The sequence below is a fragment of the Haliotis rubra genome, unplaced genomic scaffold, assembly GCF_003918875.1.
Source record: "Haliotis rubra isolate DU_JTF1 unplaced genomic scaffold, ASM391887v1 Scf103, whole genome shotgun sequence".
Taxonomy (NCBI): Eukaryota; Metazoa; Mollusca; class Gastropoda; order Lepetellida; family Haliotidae; genus Haliotis; species Haliotis rubra.
The window spans coordinates 1,150,162-1,172,869 of NW_025764926.1; the positions used below are offsets into that span (position 1 = coordinate 1,150,162).

General features: G+C 39.6%; 1 protein-coding gene across 1 annotated transcript in view; it reads left to right on the plus strand.

Moving 5' to 3' along the window:
* The window catches only part of LOC124272586 (piezo-type mechanosensitive ion channel component 2-like), a 133,857-nt gene that overhangs the window by 28,006 nt on the left and 83,143 nt on the right, over positions 1-22,708 (plus strand). The window contains 5 exon segments of the mRNA XM_046707791.1: positions 698-740; positions 1,663-1,859; positions 1,861-1,965; positions 1,996-2,008; positions 2,010-2,102. Of these exon segments, the coding sequence (XP_046563747.1) occupies positions 698-740; positions 1,663-1,859; positions 1,861-1,965; positions 1,996-2,008; positions 2,010-2,102 (451 nt within the window).

The following is a 22,708-nucleotide window of genomic DNA, read 5'->3' on the forward strand; positions in this document are numbered from 1 at the left end:
TGCATATGATAACTTTGTACCTTTGATTCTTAGTGACTCAAATTAAGATGTTTTGAAAAGTGCCAAAAGAATTGCTTCTGGTCAATTTATTGAAGAAAGTGTAGATTTTATCATTTTATCTGAAACACTTACTTTGGATTTGGATATTGTTTTAGATGTTTGTACGTGAACAGAGTACACCAGAATCCTATAAGGCCAGACCAATTTTATTTCTTGTTTTACAGATTTTTGTCCTCAGAAAACCTAAAGGCAGGAGGGGGGTGGGGGAAAATCACCAGTCAAAGTAATATTCCTTTTAAATGCTAAAAGTGTTTTACTTTTGGCAATTTATGGCATGTATATGGGGCAAAAAAACAATCTAAATACAAATTTTGTGTAAGTTTACATTTTTGGCCAATAAAAACATTAGAATTTCATTTTTTGAGCAGGGAAAATTATTATTTTATTTTTCTTGTTCTTGAAAAAAATACGACCGGCGAATCTGTAAAACAAGAAATAAAATTGGTCTGGCCTAATCAAGAAATTTGTACATCTTAATGTTTTCACTTCTGACAGTCTAAATTATCATGGTTCAGCTGTACATATATCTGTATATATGTCTCTTGCTAGGTATGTCTGTGGCAAGGTCATGAAGACACATTTTTTGTCAGGCAATGGCGTATTTTATTAAAAATCCATTTGTTTGCTCTCTCCCCAGGCTCTATGAATGAGAAGCTTGCCAGACTCATAGCAGTTGAAAGGTTTGTAATGTTAACATGGTGAATAATCTACAATGAAATAGTAAAACATTAGCTTAAGCTCTGATGAAATCAATAGACACTACAAGCATCACAGCTTTAAAGATTTGTTAATGCTGTTATGTTTCTGGTGGTATTACGTAGCACTTTACTGATGATGTCCTGTAACTTCTCATGCAGTGACTCGGAACATAGTATTCCGTGAGGGGGAAACTGCCATGGAATCATGTTTGTGTCATGAAACGCTTTCATCCGATTGTTTGGCAGTGATGTGCCATAAAACAGTTGATTCCCCATTGGCAGATAATGGTAGGATATACCCTCTGCTGTATGATTGTAGCACAGGTGATTTTACCAGTTTGCGATATCGGTGTGATGCTGTACCCACTGGCAGGATACATTTCATGGAATATACATACTCAGTACTTAATCATTAGATATGTAAGGACACAAAGACACAAAGGTTATGATTGGTCTTAAATAACACTTGTGACTTAATCTCATTGGGTGGTCAGGCTGACTGATTTGGTTGACACATGCCATTGTATCCAAGTGCTCTTATAGATGCTCATGATGTTAGTCACTGGATTGTCTGGCCCAGACACGTTTATTTACAGACCGTCGTCATGCAGCCGAAATATTGCTGAATGTAGCCTTAAACAACAAACAAACATCCAGACACAAAGTTGTCATTATTCTTATCAACTGTTAAATTCAAAAGTATTTCCTCAAAATTGTAAGCTTTATATGATAACTATAGAGGTGTTGCTTAGTGTTGGATGAACCATTGTACATATCACACGTAAGCTGATGTTTTTGTGTACAGGGTTTTCGTCTTTAAGGTATATGGACAGTTTTGATGATTCATGCTGTGTCACATGCTCTCTGACTGCATTTATGATAACTGCGGTTTCATGGTTTCCAGATTGGATGATGTACCTGTTGCTGATGTTGTTCGGCTGGTGGTTCCAGACGCTGCTGTGTTCATCGTCGCACTACTCGTCTTCATCATCTGTCATGTTATTCTCAAGAAAGAGGCAGCTCAGCAACTGGACCTTCCCACAACTCAAGTGGTTCGGGACACGCAGACGCAGAGTGAACTTTGTCATCGCCTTCTTCGGAGAGTTCTTGCTCAGTTTGTTAATCGGTGCCAGCGGGATTATCTTGCCGTCTGTTTTGAACGCTGTCTACTTTTTGACCTTCCTGGTTGTGGGGACTGTGTGGGCGTGTTACCGCAAGCTGGGACGCAAGTTTGCAGGGTTCCGCGTCTTCCTCCTTGTACACTGGACTTCACATCCTTCTCCTTTATCTCTACCAGTTTGAGTTCTTTCAGGACTCATTACCACCCGATGACCTCATCGCCAGGTATGTACCAGAGAACAAAATCATTCCTGTACCTAGTAGCATGCTTGTTGTGAAGGGCTTCCATGGGTAGCTGTGTAAAACATGTCCCCAACATATATTAGAAGTGGATAAATTGGATCAGGGGTCAATGACCTAATCCAGCAGGAGCAGGATGATTCCAGTATGCAGTATTACATGCTACTTGTGGCTCACATGGCCTCAATAGCTGCTGAATGTGTTTGTATGTCTGGTGTTCACTTTGAATACCAACTGTGACTTTATATTAGCTGACTTAGAGTGCCCTTGGGTTGATGATGTCTGTTGATGCTCACGGAATGGTTGGTGTGCTCCAAGCCCCTGAAGGTTTCAGAACACTCGCTCACTCACTCACTTACTCAGAGTTGACACAAGACATCAAAACAGTATTTCATCACTAAGGTTCACCAACTTGGAAGCAATGTTGTACCAACATAAGTTTTGGCTTGTTGAAGATTTGGGAGGCAGAATTGTGGTAATGTCAGGACTCTGTATATCGGTAAATATCATTCAGCTCAGTGATCTGTCCACGCACGAATAGATTGAATCCATGACAGAAAAACAGGGGTATATGTGCCATCAATCTTACTGAATTGAATCTCGTAACTAACATTCTCCAACACAGATATACAGCAATCTCTAGCTAAGATCTCTGTATGGACAACAGCCACGGACTGCGCATAAGTTAATCACTTCCAGGGATATTCTTGCTGCTACTGAAATGCCAAGACAGACATAAATACCAACTGACATTAAGAACTTCTATTTTAAGGAGAGAACTATATGGAAAAAATATATAATTAGTTTGGATGTATTATTTTCAGATGACATTCTAAAACAATTAAGGGAAATAATAAATAATATACTGCAGAGTGAAATAATTGTTTTGAAGTAAGATATTTGCCTTCATATGAATCATGATAATAAAATATCAGAGTGTGATAAGATCTGGGTTAAGACATTTTTGATAACGATTATGATTATTCTTATCTAATACCTCCAGTTACATTGATCAGACAGGTAGTGCGTGGGAGAGTCTGATAATATGCTGAGTCGTGCTCTATCAAGAGTCATATGTTTGCTTACACTGAGTAACTCCAAGGTCAAGGTCTCTGGTGTTCATGTGATATGATGAATAATCACATGGGGTATAAATATGATAACCCCCTATTGAAATAAGTACATGATGAGGAATAGTGGGATGGTTGTTAATTAGATAGCAGCATATAACCTGAATAGCTAGTACATGTACGTTTAACTTAGATATGATCCAGCATACTATTATAAGGGTAATGCTATTTTTGAGGGCATTATCATTTGCAGAAGCCCGAGGTCTTCCATTAACTGCCCGACGAAGGAGGGCAGTTGAAAAAGACCGAGGGCTTCTGCAAATGATAATGCCCTCAAAAATAGCATTACCGTTATTATTGCTAAAATACATGGAATTTGTGTAGAAAGGAAAAAGGAAACAATGAAGGAATTTGACTGTAAGTTTACCCAAATCAACTTCTGATGGGGTTGACTGCCCAAATGCAATTACGTCATCGAACAATTCAAGTGACGTCACAACAGAAAGTGACGATATTCCACCTTGGCCTTCGACATAGCCTGCAACATGTCAAACTATGTCAGTGTTCGGTTTTGGTCCATCAGCAGCCTTAATAGTGCAATTGTTAAGGTTAGCACCTACAAAAAAGCCAATATTACCGCAATTTAAAGCGGGAATGCGGGTTGCTTTGACTTGTTTGACCCAGAATATCTGCCAGTCGAAAGCCAATTAATGTCGAATGAACCGTAAGCCCACGCACCCACTATGACGTCACTTGACAACAGAACTGATAGTGGCCCGTCGTTAAGGTTGAGCGGTCCAATATCATTTGCAGCGGCCCGCAAATTTCTGATAATGGGAGGGTCGTTTCATGATAATTCCATGTATTTTAGCTATAATACAATGTATAAGCATCCAAGTGTAAGAAATTAATTTCACTGTTAACAGATGCTACCACATTATCATTGCAGAATCTGGCAGAGTACATCTGTTTCGCTATGAGGTTAAAGAAAAGGATTGTTATAGAAAAGGATTTGTAAATGACTTCTAGCTACTCAAGTAAACTTTAAATTTACTACAGGCCTGTGGCCTTTTTTAGTACTGAATAAGATTGATTGATCCAGCAGTACTTATGTCTTAGATATTGTCTGAGAACACCTTGACAACCACTTTCACTAATATGAATTTAATGTGTTCCATTCAAGGCTGATCTGCTGCCATATCTTTTCAAAAACAATATCTTGTATAATCTTAATGAATTTATGTTGGAATCAGCTAGCATCAAACATGGGGCAGTTTGAATTCATCATGCTGGGTCCCCCACATGGGTACAGTGTATGGAGTCCATTTGTTATGTACTCCCATTGCTGGAATATTGGTAAGCGTGGCTTAAAACACAACTCGATAGTATCAAACAGTTGTTGTTTAGTAGGCGAGTCAAGATTTTTACATGTATCAGTGTAAATTTGAAAACAGTGGTGTTCCATTAGATAGGATCTGTAGTGAGTTGAGTTTTACGCCGCACTCAGCAATATTCCAGCTTTATGGTGGCCGTCTGTAGATAATCAAGTCTGAAGCAGACAATCCAGTGATCAACAGCATGAGCATCAATCTATGCAATTGGGATACAATGACATGTCAACCAAGTCAGCAGAGCCTGACCACCCGATCCCGTTAGTCGCCTCTTACGACAAGCATGGGTTACTGAAGACCAATTTTAACCCGGATCTTCACGGGTGATATGATCTATAGGGTGAATACTGCATTAGTTTGAAAGCTGGTATCATTTTCTGCTGTTAATATGCAGTGATTGTTGGCGACAGTACATAATGTATCAGTATTAAGTTGCCAGCTTGCAGCCTGTCTCAGATCATTGTTACATTTATAAATAAACAACAAAAACATTCCATTATTTCCATGCAATATGGTCATATATAAATCTGAAAGTAGTAATACTTGGTACCTGAGACCAATATCTTGAGCATATGAATTGTGTATACCTTTCTCAACTATACTGTATTAGTATTATCTGATTATTACTTACATGATCAATATAAAACAAATTAACTGCATTTTTTCTAAGCAATATGTATCTAAGCAATGTGCATCTAAATTTATAAATATAATATTATATCTAGAATAGGACCCCGCTAATATTGGATACCTGTCACCAAAATCCGGAGCTTTAATTGTTTATACCGTTCTAAAATATACTGTGTTAGTATATTTCTTCAGAAATACAGTATGTATACATATTGTAGGAAGTAACAGTTGTAAGGCCTTGTGAATCATCGGGTTAAAATCTGGTTTGTGGCAAGAGGCGATGAATGGGATCTGGTGGTCAAGTTGACTGAATTGGTTGGTGCAGCATTTCCCAATCATGTTGATCAGTGCACATGATGTCTGGCCTGTAAGTCCTGTGAGGCGCTGCTTCCAGTGCTAAGCTGGTTCCCGGCTCCCTTTGCACACTCCAACTTGTGATATGCGAGATGGGGCCCAGCTTATTTCTGGTACCAGATTTCCGGTGACAAGCATACATTCAAGAACCAATTCTGGTTCCAAATTGTTCGACCACCAAACTAGACCAGACCAAGTGAACAAGCATACTTGGCTGTCACAGCTGATGTAATAGATGGCTAATTTGGGGATGGTTAGGTCAGACATTTGTTATTCCTGCAAGGATTATAGGTACCTTACTGTCAACTGACAACCATGAGACCATTTGAAAAGTTATGAAACATTGTTTGCCACCAAAAGTACCTGTTTATGGGGCCTGTTGCTTGATTTTCTGGTGCAGACTCCATTATAAACAGACAGGCTGGAATATTGTTCGTACAGCATTAAACAACATGTTGAGCATATTGAGGGTTAATATTTCTAGAAGTGTTTGTGGCTGAATTATGGAATTGAGTCTGAAGTTCCATGATATCCTTCCATGCATAAACGTTATTTATACACAAGCAACTTGTTCTTGAACAATAGTGATTATTCTACAGAAACAACATGCTGTCTGTCAGCTCTGTGGAGGCTCTCTGTCTTGGCAGCAAGCAATCACTGTCTGGTGTACACAATCATTCAGAGCATTTCACAACAGTCGTTTAATCATGGAGATGAAGGGGTGTATTACTGGCGTTTCGCGGGCTGTCCCTCTGTTGTTTAAAATGCATCATTATGTTGACAAAAAAGATCCAGCTCCAACTGAAGCACGTGAATGTTGATAAGCCATTGGTTTGTGTTGTGGTCATAAACATGTTTTGATCTGTTAACTAGAAAAATGAGCTTCTCAAGGTTTCTCAAATACATATTTGATGGCTTCATGTTTTTTAAGCTAGTGCATACAGACAGACAGTATATGAAATCTGAGTAATGATAATAGCAAAGTTTGAACAGAATGAAGAGCAATTCAAATTACTTACTTTTTAGTGATTATGTGGCAAGTGTAGAAGTTTCAGTTTAAGAAAGGGGCAGAAATGGTCTAACATGCTATACATCCCTGTGCAGAGTTGCTTCCCTTAGGTGTACCAGAAACCGATGATATTCAGTTTGAATCACAGATTGCCCCTGGTTATTCTTGTTGATTTTTGTTGGATTTCCACAGCAACCCTGCCAAACCTTTGATGTACCGGTAGAAGTGTAGAATATTTTTTCCCAAGGTCTTCTTTGTACTGTGACTGAAATTAGTTTAATGGATACCTGTCTAAGTTCTGAAATTGTAGCTCATCATGTCCAGTACTGATATAATCTAATGGCCTTTATAACTACCAGTAGGCTTACATGTATTTCCAGTCATGGCCACGAAACTTTGAAAATTGATCAGAGGGACATCAGCGTGCGTCAGGTCTTAACATACTCAAGCGTGCAGGGGTGGTGGGGTAGCCTAGTGGTTAAAGTGTTCGATCATCATGCCGAATCCCATGGTTTGATTCCCCACATGGGTACAATATTTGAAGCCCATTTCTGCTGTCCCCTGCCATGATATTGCTGGAATATTGCTAAAAGCGGCGTAAAACTAAACTCACTCGCTCAAGCATGCCTCACAAACATAATTACAATCACCCTCCATGCACCAAGCGGAAATAAACTTGGTGATGTTATGAAATTTGTTCGAACTGAATGTAATGTCATGTCATTTCAGTTTTGATTTTAACAAATGGAGTAATTTCAGTTTTGGTTTTAACAAACTGATTTACAATAAGCTGAATCAAAAGTTTAGCTAAAAGTTCAAAAGTTAATCAGGATGCAGGAAGCATGCATGCATACACAGATTATGAATATTGCCCAGGAGATTCATACAGCTGCCATCTTTATCAGCAACCAACACAAGCTATGTCTGATGTGTACACGAGGTAGTTTCCCTGGTGTCACGATGCTGCACTAATCTCTGGCTAGGTGGGTAATACTGCAGAGATTTCATTTTCTGCTTCGGTTGTTAACATTTGCAAGTAATGATGCTTATGTTTGCATAGACAAATAAACCGTTGATGATATTGTCAGCCTGTGCTTTATTGCAACGGAGGAATTAGTAATTCTTTAACTATGGGATAGATGTTTGTATTCTCTACATGCATATATAAAGACAGCATGATGTTGCTGGTGCTAGCAAAATTATGTAGATTTTCATAGCAATTGGAACAAGTATGTATGGTGAGAAATAAATAGATCTGTATTATTTTGTTTGACCCTTAATGATAGTTCTAACTGCCATGTTGATTAGGTGTAGTCATTGGTAGAGTATTGATAGGTGAATTCTTTCATTATCACTTATTATGAAGTCTTGATCTTTCTGAAAAAAAACCCCAACAATATTTGATAATTTTAAGATTTATGTCAATGACAGTCAAATTACAAAATATAGCTTTTAAACTGGGTCCATGTACTTGAAAATTGAAATCAACTGGGCTTTTGGAGTGCTTCAGGAAATATGAAGTTTACACTATTTGAAAGTTTGTTTATCAGAGTTGAGTAATTCCGGAATAAGATTTGCAAAACGTTAACCTTGCATGTCCCTTTCTTGATGAAGTGTGTGAATACAACCCAGGAGTGGATGGCACAGCTGGAGAGTGATTTGACTTTCCTTTGATGAAGAACAAACAGGAACCATGTGTCAAGATAAAGGCATTTAAAAGTTGTTCTTGAGTTCAGTCTTTGTGCCGAGTTTCAAAATGGCCAGGTTATGTTTTGGAGGCTCAAGGCCTAGTGTAACTGTCCATTCTTTGTGAGGTGAGGTGAAGTGGGGTTTAATGTCGCAACTTAATAATATTTGGCTCATATGACGACGTGCGTGTGTGTGTGTGTGGCTGCTTAAACTAGCCCAGACTTAAGCTGGTTTTATAGTGCTAGCTCACTGAGATACCATGCTGCAGTTAAACATGAATACCCCACTCAGACACATTTTACTGACTTCCAGCTGACCAGTCCTTGTTGTACCCATTAATGCCGAACGCCAGGCAGGGACCAACAAGTACCATATTTTAACGTCTTTTGGTATGACGCAGCCAGGGACTGAATCCGTGACCTTCCACTCTCCAGGCGGGCACTCTAACCACTGCACCACAGAGGTTGCCCAATTCTTTGTGAATGTTCATGGTGTCTTCTGCTACAGTGGCTCTGTCACAGGTTGGTGGTAGTGGCAGTCCTGAAGATGGACACTTCCACCAGCTGTGGTTGGAGTCTGACTCACAATGTGCTCATCAAACAGTCATTGTAGAGGATACACCATTCTCCACTTACGGATGCCCAGCTATCTCAGTGGTGGCTTACCATTTAGATGACTTGACTTCCTGTTGTATCACAGTCACGAAACCCTGACTGTTTGCCTGCAAACTGATACTGATGCTTTGGTGACCTACATGGTGAAAAGGAACAAATTTTATGGATTAACAACTTCTTTATTGCATACCAGCTTTCTAAATGACACTTTAAAGAAGAAGCTTCACATGGTGTGTAATTTTGCGTAGGGAGGCAATATTTTTGTTTTCGCACTTCATGGTTTATGTCAGGATACAAAATCAGGATTTTCAAAAGCTTTTTGAAAAACAACAAAATTAGAACGGGGGTTAGCTTACGTATGAGATCGGCTTATCTATGGTTATTTACTGTACATGTGTCTCACTGTGTTTTTCTGATGTAGTCTTGGTTCCCACTGTCTCATGCCTGTTATACTTAGAATGGAGGGTGACATGGTGACAATATGTGACCTGGGCCCTTATTCTCGAAACATTCGTAGCCCTAAGAATTCTTAATTTTGATCGTAGCCAATGTATTAAGAATGGGCTTAAGAAGTCTGTAGGGCTACAAATGTTTCGAGAAAGCTAGCCAGGATGCCATCATACCTTGGTGACCCAGATCATTGTTCTTGCTCTCAACCTGGGCTAGAATCAGTTATTTACAAGTTGCCATGATATTGCTTCAAACAAACTGTGGTGTAAGACAACATTCACTGAATGAAGGTTATCTGCAAATCTTTCTCCACCAGAGCTTACATGGGGAGTTTGAAACTCGGTACCTCCTCCTCCTCCTTCATCCCTGCCCCGAGTGGCATTTAGATGATGTGTGAGAAGACTGATGAACAAGTAATACGGATACCAAGATGGGGAACAATAAACCCTCCAAAGGTTGTGTGTGTAGTCTCTGTAATCATCGTGGAGACATTGAACCAAGCTTCCAGTTAGATAACCTTCTCATCACAGATTCCACCAAACCTGCAATGCAGCATTTTTTCTAAGCCGGTGCAGAGTACACCCTTTTATATGGCAGCTATGGCTGTAACCAAGGGAACTTGTATCTACATCACAGCAGGGAACCCATCATCAAAGTGTGTTGTGTGATGGCCTCAACATGGCTGCTTCCTGTGTGTATTGGATCTGCAGCAGCGTATCCCAGAGAAGCCGTTCTGATTAATTTGAAAACATGCTTTTTGATTAGTGGGGTATGTGTGTCTGCATTACATTTGATTAAACACTAAACAGACGGAGTTGATGGAGAGGCTTGCAATTATGTTGGACAGTTCATTATTTGGAAACTTTTCAGATTTTGGTGTGTCATCAATTTACTTATGGAGTTTTGATTTGCATTTTGAAGTTAGAAGATCATGAAGACAAGAAACTTTAAAGACCACGTTATTGATGTTAAGATCACAAACACATCTAATTGTTATAATTCCATTTCTGAGGATCAAAATGTTGTAGGAGTCTTGTTGGAGACCTGGGCCCCATTCCTCAAAGCACTCATAGCTAAGATCACGACAATAAATCGTAAATTCCATCTATGTTACAGTATGAGAGTCCTCAAAGCACGATCACCTTAGTGCTATGATCGTTTTGTGAAATGATGCCCTCTCCCTAGCGAGAAATATCTTAATGAATGTAGCCACAATGGTAGACTAACGCTTTGTCTCTGAATATATATATATAATTTTGATAGTAACAAATAAACCCATTTAAATTTAAAAGGAACCCCAGTAAGATGAGAAATTCAACATGAGGGAATCTAGACTTGCTTCATTTAGGGCTTTAGCATTGCACGGAAAGCTAGGCAGTAGGGAAAATAATGCGGTTCAGGGACTGTGAGACAGACTACCACAATGGCTGCCAGTGAATACTTTTGATAGTATTTTGATGCTGATGACTCATGGATGGCAACTGCCAGCCTAACTAATAATATGGATTAGTGTACGATCTTGCATGTATTCATGCTGTTATGTCTGATCTGGGCTCAAACTCAACAGGCTGCTGCCAGGTTGTAATATGGCTGACAACAGTGGACACCCTATCCCATCACTTAGTATTAATGTAGTAGTAACACTTATCTGTGAAACAGCTTGGATTGAGATGCTTATTTAGTGGCCTGCACAATACTATCAGCATTGCAGATAAGTCAGATACGCACTATCTTTTCTATCAATATCACACTGTTTGAAATTACACACAGATTTTTTGCTTATGTTTTTTCATATAAATTATCTATCATATTTCATGCATCATATATCATGTATGAATAAAGGGCAATAAAAATATGGAGAAATTCATTATTGTTTCAAAAAGACAATTCATGGTGCAGCAGTGTAACAGTATATATAATATTTTAGATGTGACGTGATCTTAAATCACGTTGCACAGCTGTCATGATTATTTGGAAAGTTGCTGAATTGACAAAAAGCAGTGTTCACTCACTCAGCTCAGTCGTGTGGATTACATAATAGGTATAAGTAATAAGTAATGTTAACTCATATCTTAATGGGGCGGTGGGGTAGCCTAGTGGTTAAAGCGTTCGCCCGTCACGCCGAAGACCCGGGTTCGAATCCCCACATGGGTACAATGTGTGAAGCTCATTTCTGGTGTACCCCGCCGTGATATTGCTGGAATATTGCTAAAAGCGGCGTAAAACCAAACTCACTCACTCACTCACTCACTCACTTTCAATATTATCAATAGTAACCATGTTACACCTTTACACGATTTAGGCTTAATGCCCACTCTCTCACTAACTCGTTATTATATACTCATAGAAACGAATAAGGGAACGTATGAAAGTATCAGTTCCTTTATTTATTTCCTGAATTTCACTCACAGTGCAATACATACCTTGTGAAGAAACCTGGAAAAGAATAAATGTACACTTGTACTGTTGTGTGTTCCCTTATTCGTTGTCATGAGTATATGTTAAACTAGAATGCAGAATGCTTAACTAGGTATTTAGATTTCAGAAAATGGCATTTTTTGTGCACAGTTGCCACTATTCAAGGTATGGAGTTGTGTCCCCTGACTGTGCCAGGATCCACTGCTTTAGGGTTTGAACCACAGATTGGCCCTGGTTGTGTTCCTTGATCTATCAGCACTCTAATCCTGGCTCATGGGGGAAATAAGACCCATATCACCATAGCAACTCTTCTGAAATGAATCTTATTAGCCATTATATAACTGGAATACTAACCAATGTGTATTTAAACACAAATGACACACTTACTCAGAATTTGTTTAACCTTGAGTAGCATAGCTTGTAATGACAGATCATAATCTCACATTCTAGAAAACATGGAGAAATGTTTTTAAGATAATTAACATGAGGAAGTTGATTATACTGATAGCATTTTTCAAATATTTTTGCTGGCTTACTGCTTGTAACAGCTGCATAGTTGGCCCAAGTGGGTGTATACAGGTAATTGGAATTGCCACCAGGAAATGTCTCTCCTCATTGGAGAAAGTTACTCTTTCAAAGAAATCCACATTCTAGTGTGCTGGTATTGCGATCTGCCTGTGGAATGTCCCACATTAATACTAATAGCTGTAGATTAATTCATGAATAGAAGTACCTACTTACTTTACGATCATAAGTAATCATAGTCTCTTCATTTCAGAATAAGATTGGTTACTTAAGCTAGATTGCTTCTTCTGAAGTCTAGCAGATGTTGTTTTTGTGTAATAATGTTCCTTTTTCCATGTGCTCCATAAAGATTACAAAAAAAGGTTGTCGTCCAGGCATTACTAATTTTGGTTTCATATGAATTTTTCATCCCTTTATCTGTTGTGGCCTGTATCATATGTCTTTCTGAATCATCACACCTCTCAATGGTGTTGTTACAAAGTTTGTGTGACGAAAGGTGGTAGCCTGTTGGTTGATGTCTAAGCTTGTGTACCTGCTAGATGCTCACCAGCCCCTCACTCACTTACTTGCCTGCAATAAGACGCTCCACTCACACACCCTCACTCACTCATTCAAGTATCTTCTCTCACTAGCCCACCTTCACTCACACAAGCATCCACTCCGCTCCGTTTCACTCCACTTACTCCACTAGACTCCTCTCTGGTCCACTCCATTCCACCGCGTCCATACCAAAAGACGTTAAAATATGGTCGGCATTAATGGGTACATCAAGGACTGGTCGGCTCGGAGTCAGTATAATGTGTCTGAGTGGGTCATGCTTAACTGCGGCATGGTATCTCAGTGGGCTAGCACTATAAAACCAGCTTCAGTCTGGGCTAGTACAAGCAGCCACACATACATATACACACGCACGCACGTCGTCATATGAGTGAAATATTCTCCAGCACGACGTTAAACCCAATTTCACCTCACCACCTCAACACTCCATTCCATTCCACTCCACTCCACTGACTCTTCTCTGTTCCGCTCCAGCTCCACTAGACTCCTCTCTGCTCCACTCCACCACTCCACTAGACTCCTCTGCTCCACTAGACTCCTCTCTGTTCCGCTCCACTCCACTAGACTCATCTCCGCCCCTCTCCATTCCTCTCCACTAGACTCCTCTGCTCCACTAGACTCCTCTCTGTTCCACTCCACTCCACTAAACTCATCTCCGCCCCTCTCCATTCCACTCCACTAGAATCTTCTCTGCTCCACTCCATTCCACTCCACTAGACTCCTCTGTTCCGCTCCGCTCCACTAGACTCCTCTCCACCCCTCTCCATTCTGCTCCACTAGACTCCTCTCTGCTCCACTCCACTATACTCCTCTCCGCCCTCTCCATTCCACTCCACTAGACTCTTCTCTGCTCCTCCACTCCATTCCACTCCACTAGACTCCTCTCTGCTCCACTAGACTCCTCTGTTCCTCCTCTCCGGCTCCACTCAGACTCCTCCACCCCTCTCCACTAGCCTCCACTAGACTCCTCTCTGCTCCACTCCACTCCATACCTCCTCTCCTCCTCTCCATTCCACCTCCACTCAGACTCTTCTCTGCTCCTCTCCATTCCACTCCACTAGACTCCTCTACTCCACTAGACTCCTCTGTTCCGCTCAGCTCCACTAGACTCCTCTCCTCCCCTCTCCATTCCACTCCTCTAGACTCCTCTCCTCCTCTCTGCTCCACTCCACTATACTCCTCTCTGCTCCACTCCACTCCACTAGACTCCTCTCTGCTCCACTCCACTAGACTCCTTTCCGCACTTCTAGACTCCACTCCAGTCCATTCCATTCCGCTCCACTAGACTCCTCTCCATTCCATTCCACTAGGCTCCTCTCTTCTCCGCTCTAGTCCTCTCCACTCTCCTCCGCTTCACCTCCACTCTTCTCCACTCCACTCCACTCCACTTCACTCCATCCTTCACACAACTCAGTTTACAACTTACATTCAAGACGGGAAGGGTTAACTAAGATATATTTCTCCTTCCCACCAAAGCACCTATCACATATGCTGAATCAGCCTATCCTGCCTGCTGAAAAACACCAGCAATGAAGCTTTGCTCTGCCAAATAGTCCCTCCCTCTACATTGGACATTCCTCTCTATAGAGAACAACCTAGCTATAAATACACAACATTTTTGCTTAAAACAAAATATTCCTGAGAGAAGGTAATTTACTTTCATGATAAATGGAAATATTTTTATGTATTTGTATATCTTTGATGTGTCAGACCGATCTTGATTCCATGATGGTATTTCTGGAAAGATTTATGGTGTCCTTGCACTCGGGAAGTGTTGCTTGGCAACACAAAAATATACTTTGAGGTGTTGAGATTCTGGGTTGTCTCTTGTTGGCAAACATTACATGTTGGTTGGGGTTTTTGTTGAAAAGAGAATGAATGGCTTTGGCATAAAATTAGACATTTGAAATAGACAGATTTCAGCTACAAGAAAATGCTAGCTAAAAATAAAAGGATTTCAGAACTGTTACATTTTCAGTGTATAATGCACAAAAAAGGTGTTTGATGCCTCTTTTAAAGTGTTAATTATTTGTACTAATTTGACTTATTTCACAGATGAATCTTTCTCATTGTTATTGCTTATAATGAAAAATAGTTATTAGTTAGTCAAGCATGCTGTGCCAAGACATCAATAGACAATTGCATCTGAATTATTAATATAATTTTGAGGTAAAAACTTAAACATAGAGCTAATTTACAGTTAGGAGTGATGTAATCTGTATTGGCAATGTTTTGTTTGTCTGGGAAGTGAGTTCTGCTGTTGTGTTGCTTTCCACCACAAACCAGGTTAGTGGTCTGCATATTGGAGTGCTTTAACAGAGAGCCAGACATATAAAAGCAATCTGTGAAACCTATTGATCTGCACCCAGCTTGCCGATCTATCACTACCTGACTGGTGGGTGTTAGCTGTTGATGTCATGACTGAAGTACAGTTGTTACGAAGATACTTGTGTAATCTACTACTTAAATGATGGTTCAAACTAGATTTCCTGCAGTCTGTGGTTTCCCTCTGCAGTACAGGAAGTGGTGTATAATTCTGTAATAAAACCATGGGTGTGTTAGAGAAAACATGATGCTTCAGTCATGCTTCTGCCGTCAGTGTTGAAACTGTTAATATGAAATTTCAGAAGTTGTATGATTATGTATTTTTTATTTAAGTTTTATTGTTCCTTGTTATGGTACATATTGATGTCTGTAGGTCAGTGTGACCTGAGAGATAGGTCACTGTGACCTACCAGTTGTATGAATGTATGTTTAAGTGGGCAGACTGATAGAGGAGTGGGTATTGATTTATGGTGGTGCATCTAGTACAGATCAACTCACCTTTAATCTCATGTCACTCAGTCAAATTTGTGAAAATAGAATTTGTCAGATTCTTGGTATTACTCAAAACATATTATGCCATGTTCAAATCATTAAGCATGGCATATCCTAAATATAGTTATATAGTGTACCCATACATACATTCGCATTGTTCAGGAAATGTTTCCAGCATGTGATTGGCTGAAATTCAAGATCAAGGTCTCAAAGAGAATACTTGGTTCCCAACAGCCCACATTTTTGTAAGAGGAAGCTAAAATGGTTTGTGTGGTCAGGGTGGGTGTCCGGGTTCATACATGTATGTCATTGTACACAGTTGGGAGGTTGATCATAGTATCGTCTGCTGGAGACTTGATTATATACAGTCTGCCCTGATCTAGTTGGACGTCTGCTGATTGTGGGATAACTAACTCACTCACTCACTCACTCACTCACTCACTCACTCACTTTCTTCTCAAGTGAACACAAGCAATGAGAGATTAGTATCACTGGCATGGAATGTTTTGGATATTTTTTTATTTAATGGCAGAAAAGATATTATTGTCAAGTGAGCCTCCAAATGTTCCTTCAGTGGTGATGTGAACTTGAGATGACAGGTGATAGCCTCCACTCAGCAGGCTTGAATAATTTATCTTTTTAAACTCTCCATTTGTCTCCATGAGAACTCATCAGAGTCTTAGCTTTGATCATGTGCAGACGGATGAGATTTCTAAAAAGTAGCCTGTGAATGGTGTTTCAGATTGGTTGGGTTTCTGAGCTCATCCTTTGCCCTTGTGTTGTTACGCATAGTTTCCATGGATTCCCAATTAAAACATTTAGTGTTACTTGGCAGACCTTTCAAGAAAACAAAATTTCTGATGCTTCCTGTTGTTTTAATTTAAATCCTTTTTGTAAATTTGCCAAATGCGACTTAATTTAGTCCACATATTTTTGCCGTCCTTTTAACTGCAAATCTTATTAGCTTCACTGTTTCAAGGCCAAGCAATAATGTGTTACCTATTATTTGGTTTTGTGCTGTCATAAACAGGCTATATGCAGCATATGAATGTGTTGTAAACAGACCTATTATATATTTAATCACAGAGCAGGACTGTAAACCTGCTTGATGTGTCTGTTTAGCTACAAACTTGTGTTGGTGACTGCAGCTTAAAATAACATGTTCTTATATCAGGGTTAGAATTGGTCTTCAGCAACCCATGCTTGTCGTAAGAGCTGACTAATGGTATTGGATGGTCAGACTTGCACTTGGTTGATGCATGTTATTGTATCCCTGTTGCTGGGATTGATGCCCATTAGTTATGCTGGACTCAATTATTTACAGATTGCCGTCATTTAGCTGGAATATTGCTGAGTGTAACAGTAAAGAACAAACAAATAAAATACTAGCTTACTTGGCTGATTGTGTTCTTGTATCCTGATGGTAAGGAGTGATGCTCTCACTAATAACCACAGGTTTATCTAGTCCAGGAATAATGTGACATTACCTGACTAGAACAACTATGACTTGAGTATTGAGCAACTATATATGTGGTTCACAGTGATATTTGCAGTCTGGTTGTTGCTATCCAGTCACATGCAGGTGTAGTGGGCAAAGACTAGCTGTTACGAGATGTATCAACATACATGTGCTTATTCAGCTGGGTGGAATGTTGGGGCTGCCTCTCCACACTATAACACAGCCAAACAGTTCCATACACTGGAACAATGTAACACATGCCTGAAGGCCTCAGTGTGGAAGGATATAACTTGAAAATTGCTGCCCTCCAACTTTGCCCTACTTTAATAGAAAGTTGCAAAGTATGTGTGGTCTGTTGTTATCTTGAAGGGTGTATATATTTATCATATAGAACACAGGTTAAAATGTCTCTATTACCATTGGCTGGAGCTGTTGGGTTATAACATTCCTGTATCACACACACATGCATACTCTGTGGTGCCAGTCTGAGGAACGGTTTTACCACTTGGCAATGTGATACGTGTAACTCTATTGTTGAGCTTTCAGCTATTATATTAGTGTGAACTGGTTGTTGGGTGGAGATGTATGGTTCAGTGTCTGCAAGCTACATTCTTGACAGATCAGTGAAGCTGGCACCATCTCCTTACATTCCGCACTGTTACTACAAGTACTCTCATCGCTAGACTTGCACAAGACTCTAAAGTCAAAATTAATAGTTTAAATGACAATTTCCAAAAAATAATAAATAGCAGACTGGGGTCCTTAGAACTGGCCGCTTATCCAGATTTGCCTGTTTCAAGGATAGAATTACTACACATCCATGGGCTCAGCATTATCTCGTCATCAACATTTAGTAATGACACTTAGTCTTTTGAAAATATATGATTTTGATAAAATAAGGAATTAAATATAAATTTAAAAGGAGTATCATTGAGAGGTCCACACCTGTTTTATGACTATAGTATCACAGTTAGGGCTGGGGAATGGGGAAATAATATGGTTTGGGTTTGGTTTCGTAGTTCTTTAACGCCACACTCAGCAATATTCCAGTTATATGGCAGCAGTCTGTAAATAATCTACACAATTGGGATACGATGACATGTGTCAACCATGTCAGAGAGCCTCACCAACCCGATCCCATAAGGTGCCTCTTACGACAAGCATGGGTTGCTAAACACCAATTCTAACCCGGATCTTCACAGGTATGAAATAATATTGTTCGGGCACTGTGGGATGGACTTCTAACATTTACAAACTGTACATTTATGTACTGTTAGGATATTTTCAATTTTATTGGAGCAGCTGAACTTAAATTATACATTTTGTTGTGTAAATTTTAGGATACACAATTCCAAATTCAAATACCTAAAACAGTATGAAAGAGGAATATTTGTTGAGATGTTATCAATACACCTGTGGTGACAGATAAGCGGAATAACGCCTGCCTTCGCCCTCGAAGCTTACTGAAACAAGGACAGTGGTAACAGGGTGTAGCTTGCCTGAGTCATCATACCCAGACACAGTATTGAACACTGGCTTACCTGACCCAGACTACCCAGAAAATTGCTGACTGGCCCAAAAAACACACCCACTCAATTTGACTCATCAATTCTTTTGGTTTGACATTGGAACACATAAGAGCCCGTTCCATAAGAAATTTAAAAGAAAACATAGTTCTATTGATAAGGACATGATTGCAAAATGAGTTTTTGATTGGCATACGATCTTAATCATCTATTAAAGGCTGAAGGTACTGTGGACATGTGTTCAACTTGCAGACAAATAACGACAGCGTCTGTTTGAATTAATACGGAAATTATCGATCTGTTCTTTTAGTGATGCATGTCAGCTGTCATTGTAAATCGCGTGGCTTTCTATAGGTCTTTAGGAACTTACACAACTGTTCATCGCGTTTGTGCGTGCCCGCAGCTGGTGTGCATAAATGTGCAAGTATGACCACACATTAACATTCAGTACGTAACGCCTGCTCACAATTACAGGGAAATAATGGGTGGAAATAGCACAGCAGTTTCATGTGCTGGGTTGAAGTCAGTGGTTTAGACTGAAATATCCAAATTGTTGCTAGATTCAGATTCGTCAATGCTTAGTATAAAGTGTTGTATTATTTTTTTGGGGTCTGAAAGATGTTACATCAGAATACTGCAGCTGTATCTTGACATCAGTTTCTGATTGGAGAGAATTTGATTGCCAAGCTATGGATTAAAAACATGTTGCTTTTATTACACCCTTTGTGATTCAACACATGCAGCTCCATGGTTGACATTTACATATTGACAGTGACATCAAACCAAACTGAGGACTTACAGCTTGAGCTGCTATGTTTGAGAGATATTGGGAATATGATGAAAAGTCTTAACTGACTTGCACATAGAAGTTTGATAAAATGTGCTGAGTTACGTGCCTTGGCCATGCAGGATCTGCTGATCATTCTTTTGAATCCTGATTAAGATCCTTCATTTACCTGCTTCATGCTCCTGATTAAGAGACTTCCATACCAAGCTGACTCACTTTAGGTCACCAACTGGAACAAGGGGATCCATTGTCTTGTTTTGGAAGAGAATTCTGTTCTGCCATTTTAGATTAGTTGATGGAGTCTTTGGGTGTGCAAAACATTCATTTGTTTGGTGTAGTGATTAAACGTGCGACTATTGTTGCAATATTACTGACTGGCTTAAAACAACATTCACTCAATCACTTTTTGTATTTTCTGGAAGCTATTATTGATAATAAAACAAGTAGTATTTAATTTTACAATATACTAACAAGTATTTTATTATTTAACTATATAAATTAATGATCTTGATAATGAAATGCCCCCAAATTCATCAGATATAGGATATCTACTCTTCCTATTGTGTGCGGCATTGTGGAACAATGTACTATTTACCATGGTAAGAGTATGCTTTCCTTTTGTGTTGGAGCAGAGAGTTAATGAAAATCACCTGCCAGCCTTGTAAGCTAAACCAGCATGTCTCACACAGCTGAGACAAATGCTCTACATTCTTCAAATATTGTTATTATAGTTAGTGCTGCTCTGTATGTGCACTGCTTCACCTTACCCACAATAGACTGACTGACTGACTGACTGAGTTTGGTTTTACGCCGCTTTTAGCAATATTCCAGCAACAGCACGGCGGGGGACACCAGAAATTGGCTTCACACATTGTACCCATGTGGGGAATCGAACCCAGGTCTTCGGCATGACGAGCCAATGCTTTAACCACTAGGCTACCCCACCGCCCCTTACCCACAATAGAATACACACTGACTAATCCATACAACTTGCTTATCAGAACCTCAAGTTTCAACTTTTGATGATGGTGAGTGTTGAATGGTTTACAGAATGCTAATTAAATAATTATCATTTTCAAACAAATTATTGTGAATTTTGAAATGATTGTTTAAGATGTATTTTACTCTGCCTGTTGAAAGATGTCAGGCACTAACCAAGGGAAATCATTATGTGGTTGTTGGCTATAAATAGATTAAGATGATCTGTCGGTGAAACATATGACTTAACTGCAGCCAGACCCAGTCAGTGTGAGTGAGTGAGTCTAGTTTTAAGCCACTTTTAGCAATATTCCAGCAATATTACAGCGGGGACACCAGAAATGTGAGAATCAGACCCGGGTGTTCACTGTGAGGAGCAATTGCTTTAACCACTAGGCTACCCTACTGCCTACCAGTGAATGTGGGCAGGACTTCCTTGTAGTGTGTGACATTGTTGTTACCTTCTTGGTAGGGAAAAAGATGTCGATGTGGGGAGACTTGGACAATCGGCACAAAATACATTTCTATATCTCATCTTGTAAAATTTCATACAAATTTGTTGCTTGCCTGTACACACAGCGTGAAATTCTGTCTGTTCCTGCTGTTGAAACATGTAACACGTCGTGCTTTGATTATCGCCGATCCACTTTCACATGTGATACTCTTTAGCTTGTAGTCACCAAGCATGGCATGTGAAAAAGAACACACTGCAACCAAATCCCATCTTTTTATTGTCTTAATGATGTGCCAGACATTGTAACACGTATAGTAGCACCTAGACTTGCACAAGTCTCTAAGGTAATAATGAATATTTTAAATGATAATTTCAAAATTGAGATAAATATTCCTCTAACAGACTGGTGTCCTTCTTCTGTCCGCTTATCTAGACTTGCCTCTTTAAAGGATATAATTCCTATACATCCATGGGCTTAGCATTCAGTACAACCTTGGAGCAAGGCTAAGTAGCATCCTACAGTAACCAAGTGTGCTTGAAACAACTGGACATAATCTATTTGACAGTTGTACATATTGATTGTAATATTCAGTAACACATTCTCCATGATTAGTTTTGTGTTGATGTAAGCCTAGTGATTACGGCATTCTCCTGTCACGTAGATACCATGGGTTTGGACCTGTATTCTGTACAATATCTGAGGCAGATTGATGACATTTGCTGCAGGGTGTGAAACCGTGTGAAACCTGAAACCTTCACTCACTCCCTTGATCTAATTATCGCTTGGATTGATCGTTGCTAATCTCCCACTGTCCACACAATCACACTGCTTTGTTCCTCCGACCACGTCACTGATTGCCAAGTGTTCTTAACTTTCAGCTACTTGTCACATAAACATTGACCTTATATGTTTCATCTCAGCAGGTATTCTCCCAGTCACACCTGTTGTCAGAGATATATAGTAATGCAGCAGTTGTCTTTCCTTTCATGCCTGGTTAGTTATAGGGGACAGAGTTCCAGCATATTTGATTCTAGTCATTAAAACAAGATTTTGGTTATCTGCAATCTCTAAGCCTAAAGTGTATATCAAAGTTAGCAATAACCTTAAGGTAACGATGTGTTTTAAATCACTCTTTAAAACGTTCAGTCTTTAGGTTAGAGTCATGATGTGGGAATGATATATAACAGTTATGTAGGTCCTGTTGTTTTGTTGCTGGAATAGCTGTTATGGTGATATAAAACTTCATATAGTCACTAGAGGTGAGTTCATCATAAATATATTTTTTTATTTGCAATTTCTAATTAAGATATTGATTCTGAGTAAAGGCATACCTGAAAGCACTTCAGGTGTTAAGCATTTTTAATCAAAAGAAGAAAAATAATTTTCAAATATTCCCTCCAAAATTATTTATCTCTGAATGTGTTGTCTGACAACACCTGTTAACAGTGTCAGCATCTGGCTCACAGCAATCCCAAGTACAAGAGCAAAAAAGGAAAGGACTTGTGTTCAGGTGTTCAGTTCTAATCAAAAGAAGAAACCATTTTTCAAATATTCCCTCCCGAATCTTTTATCTCTGGATGACAACACATGTGGTAACATTGTCACCATCTGGGACATGGCTCACAGGAACCCTGTCAAAGAACACCGGTTTCATTTATCATATCACACATGAGTTGCAGATAAGCCGATCAGGCCTGACCCAGTATTGTCAGGACATTGCTAATCCTCTTCTTCTGCTGTCAATCCTTGCCAGCAATTGTCCACCACCCATTGATGCCCTGCATTTGTCTGTCCACATGTTGCCACTAGAGGCCATACATCCTTCATGTCCTCTTTGTCCGACATTGCCGTAACGTGTAAC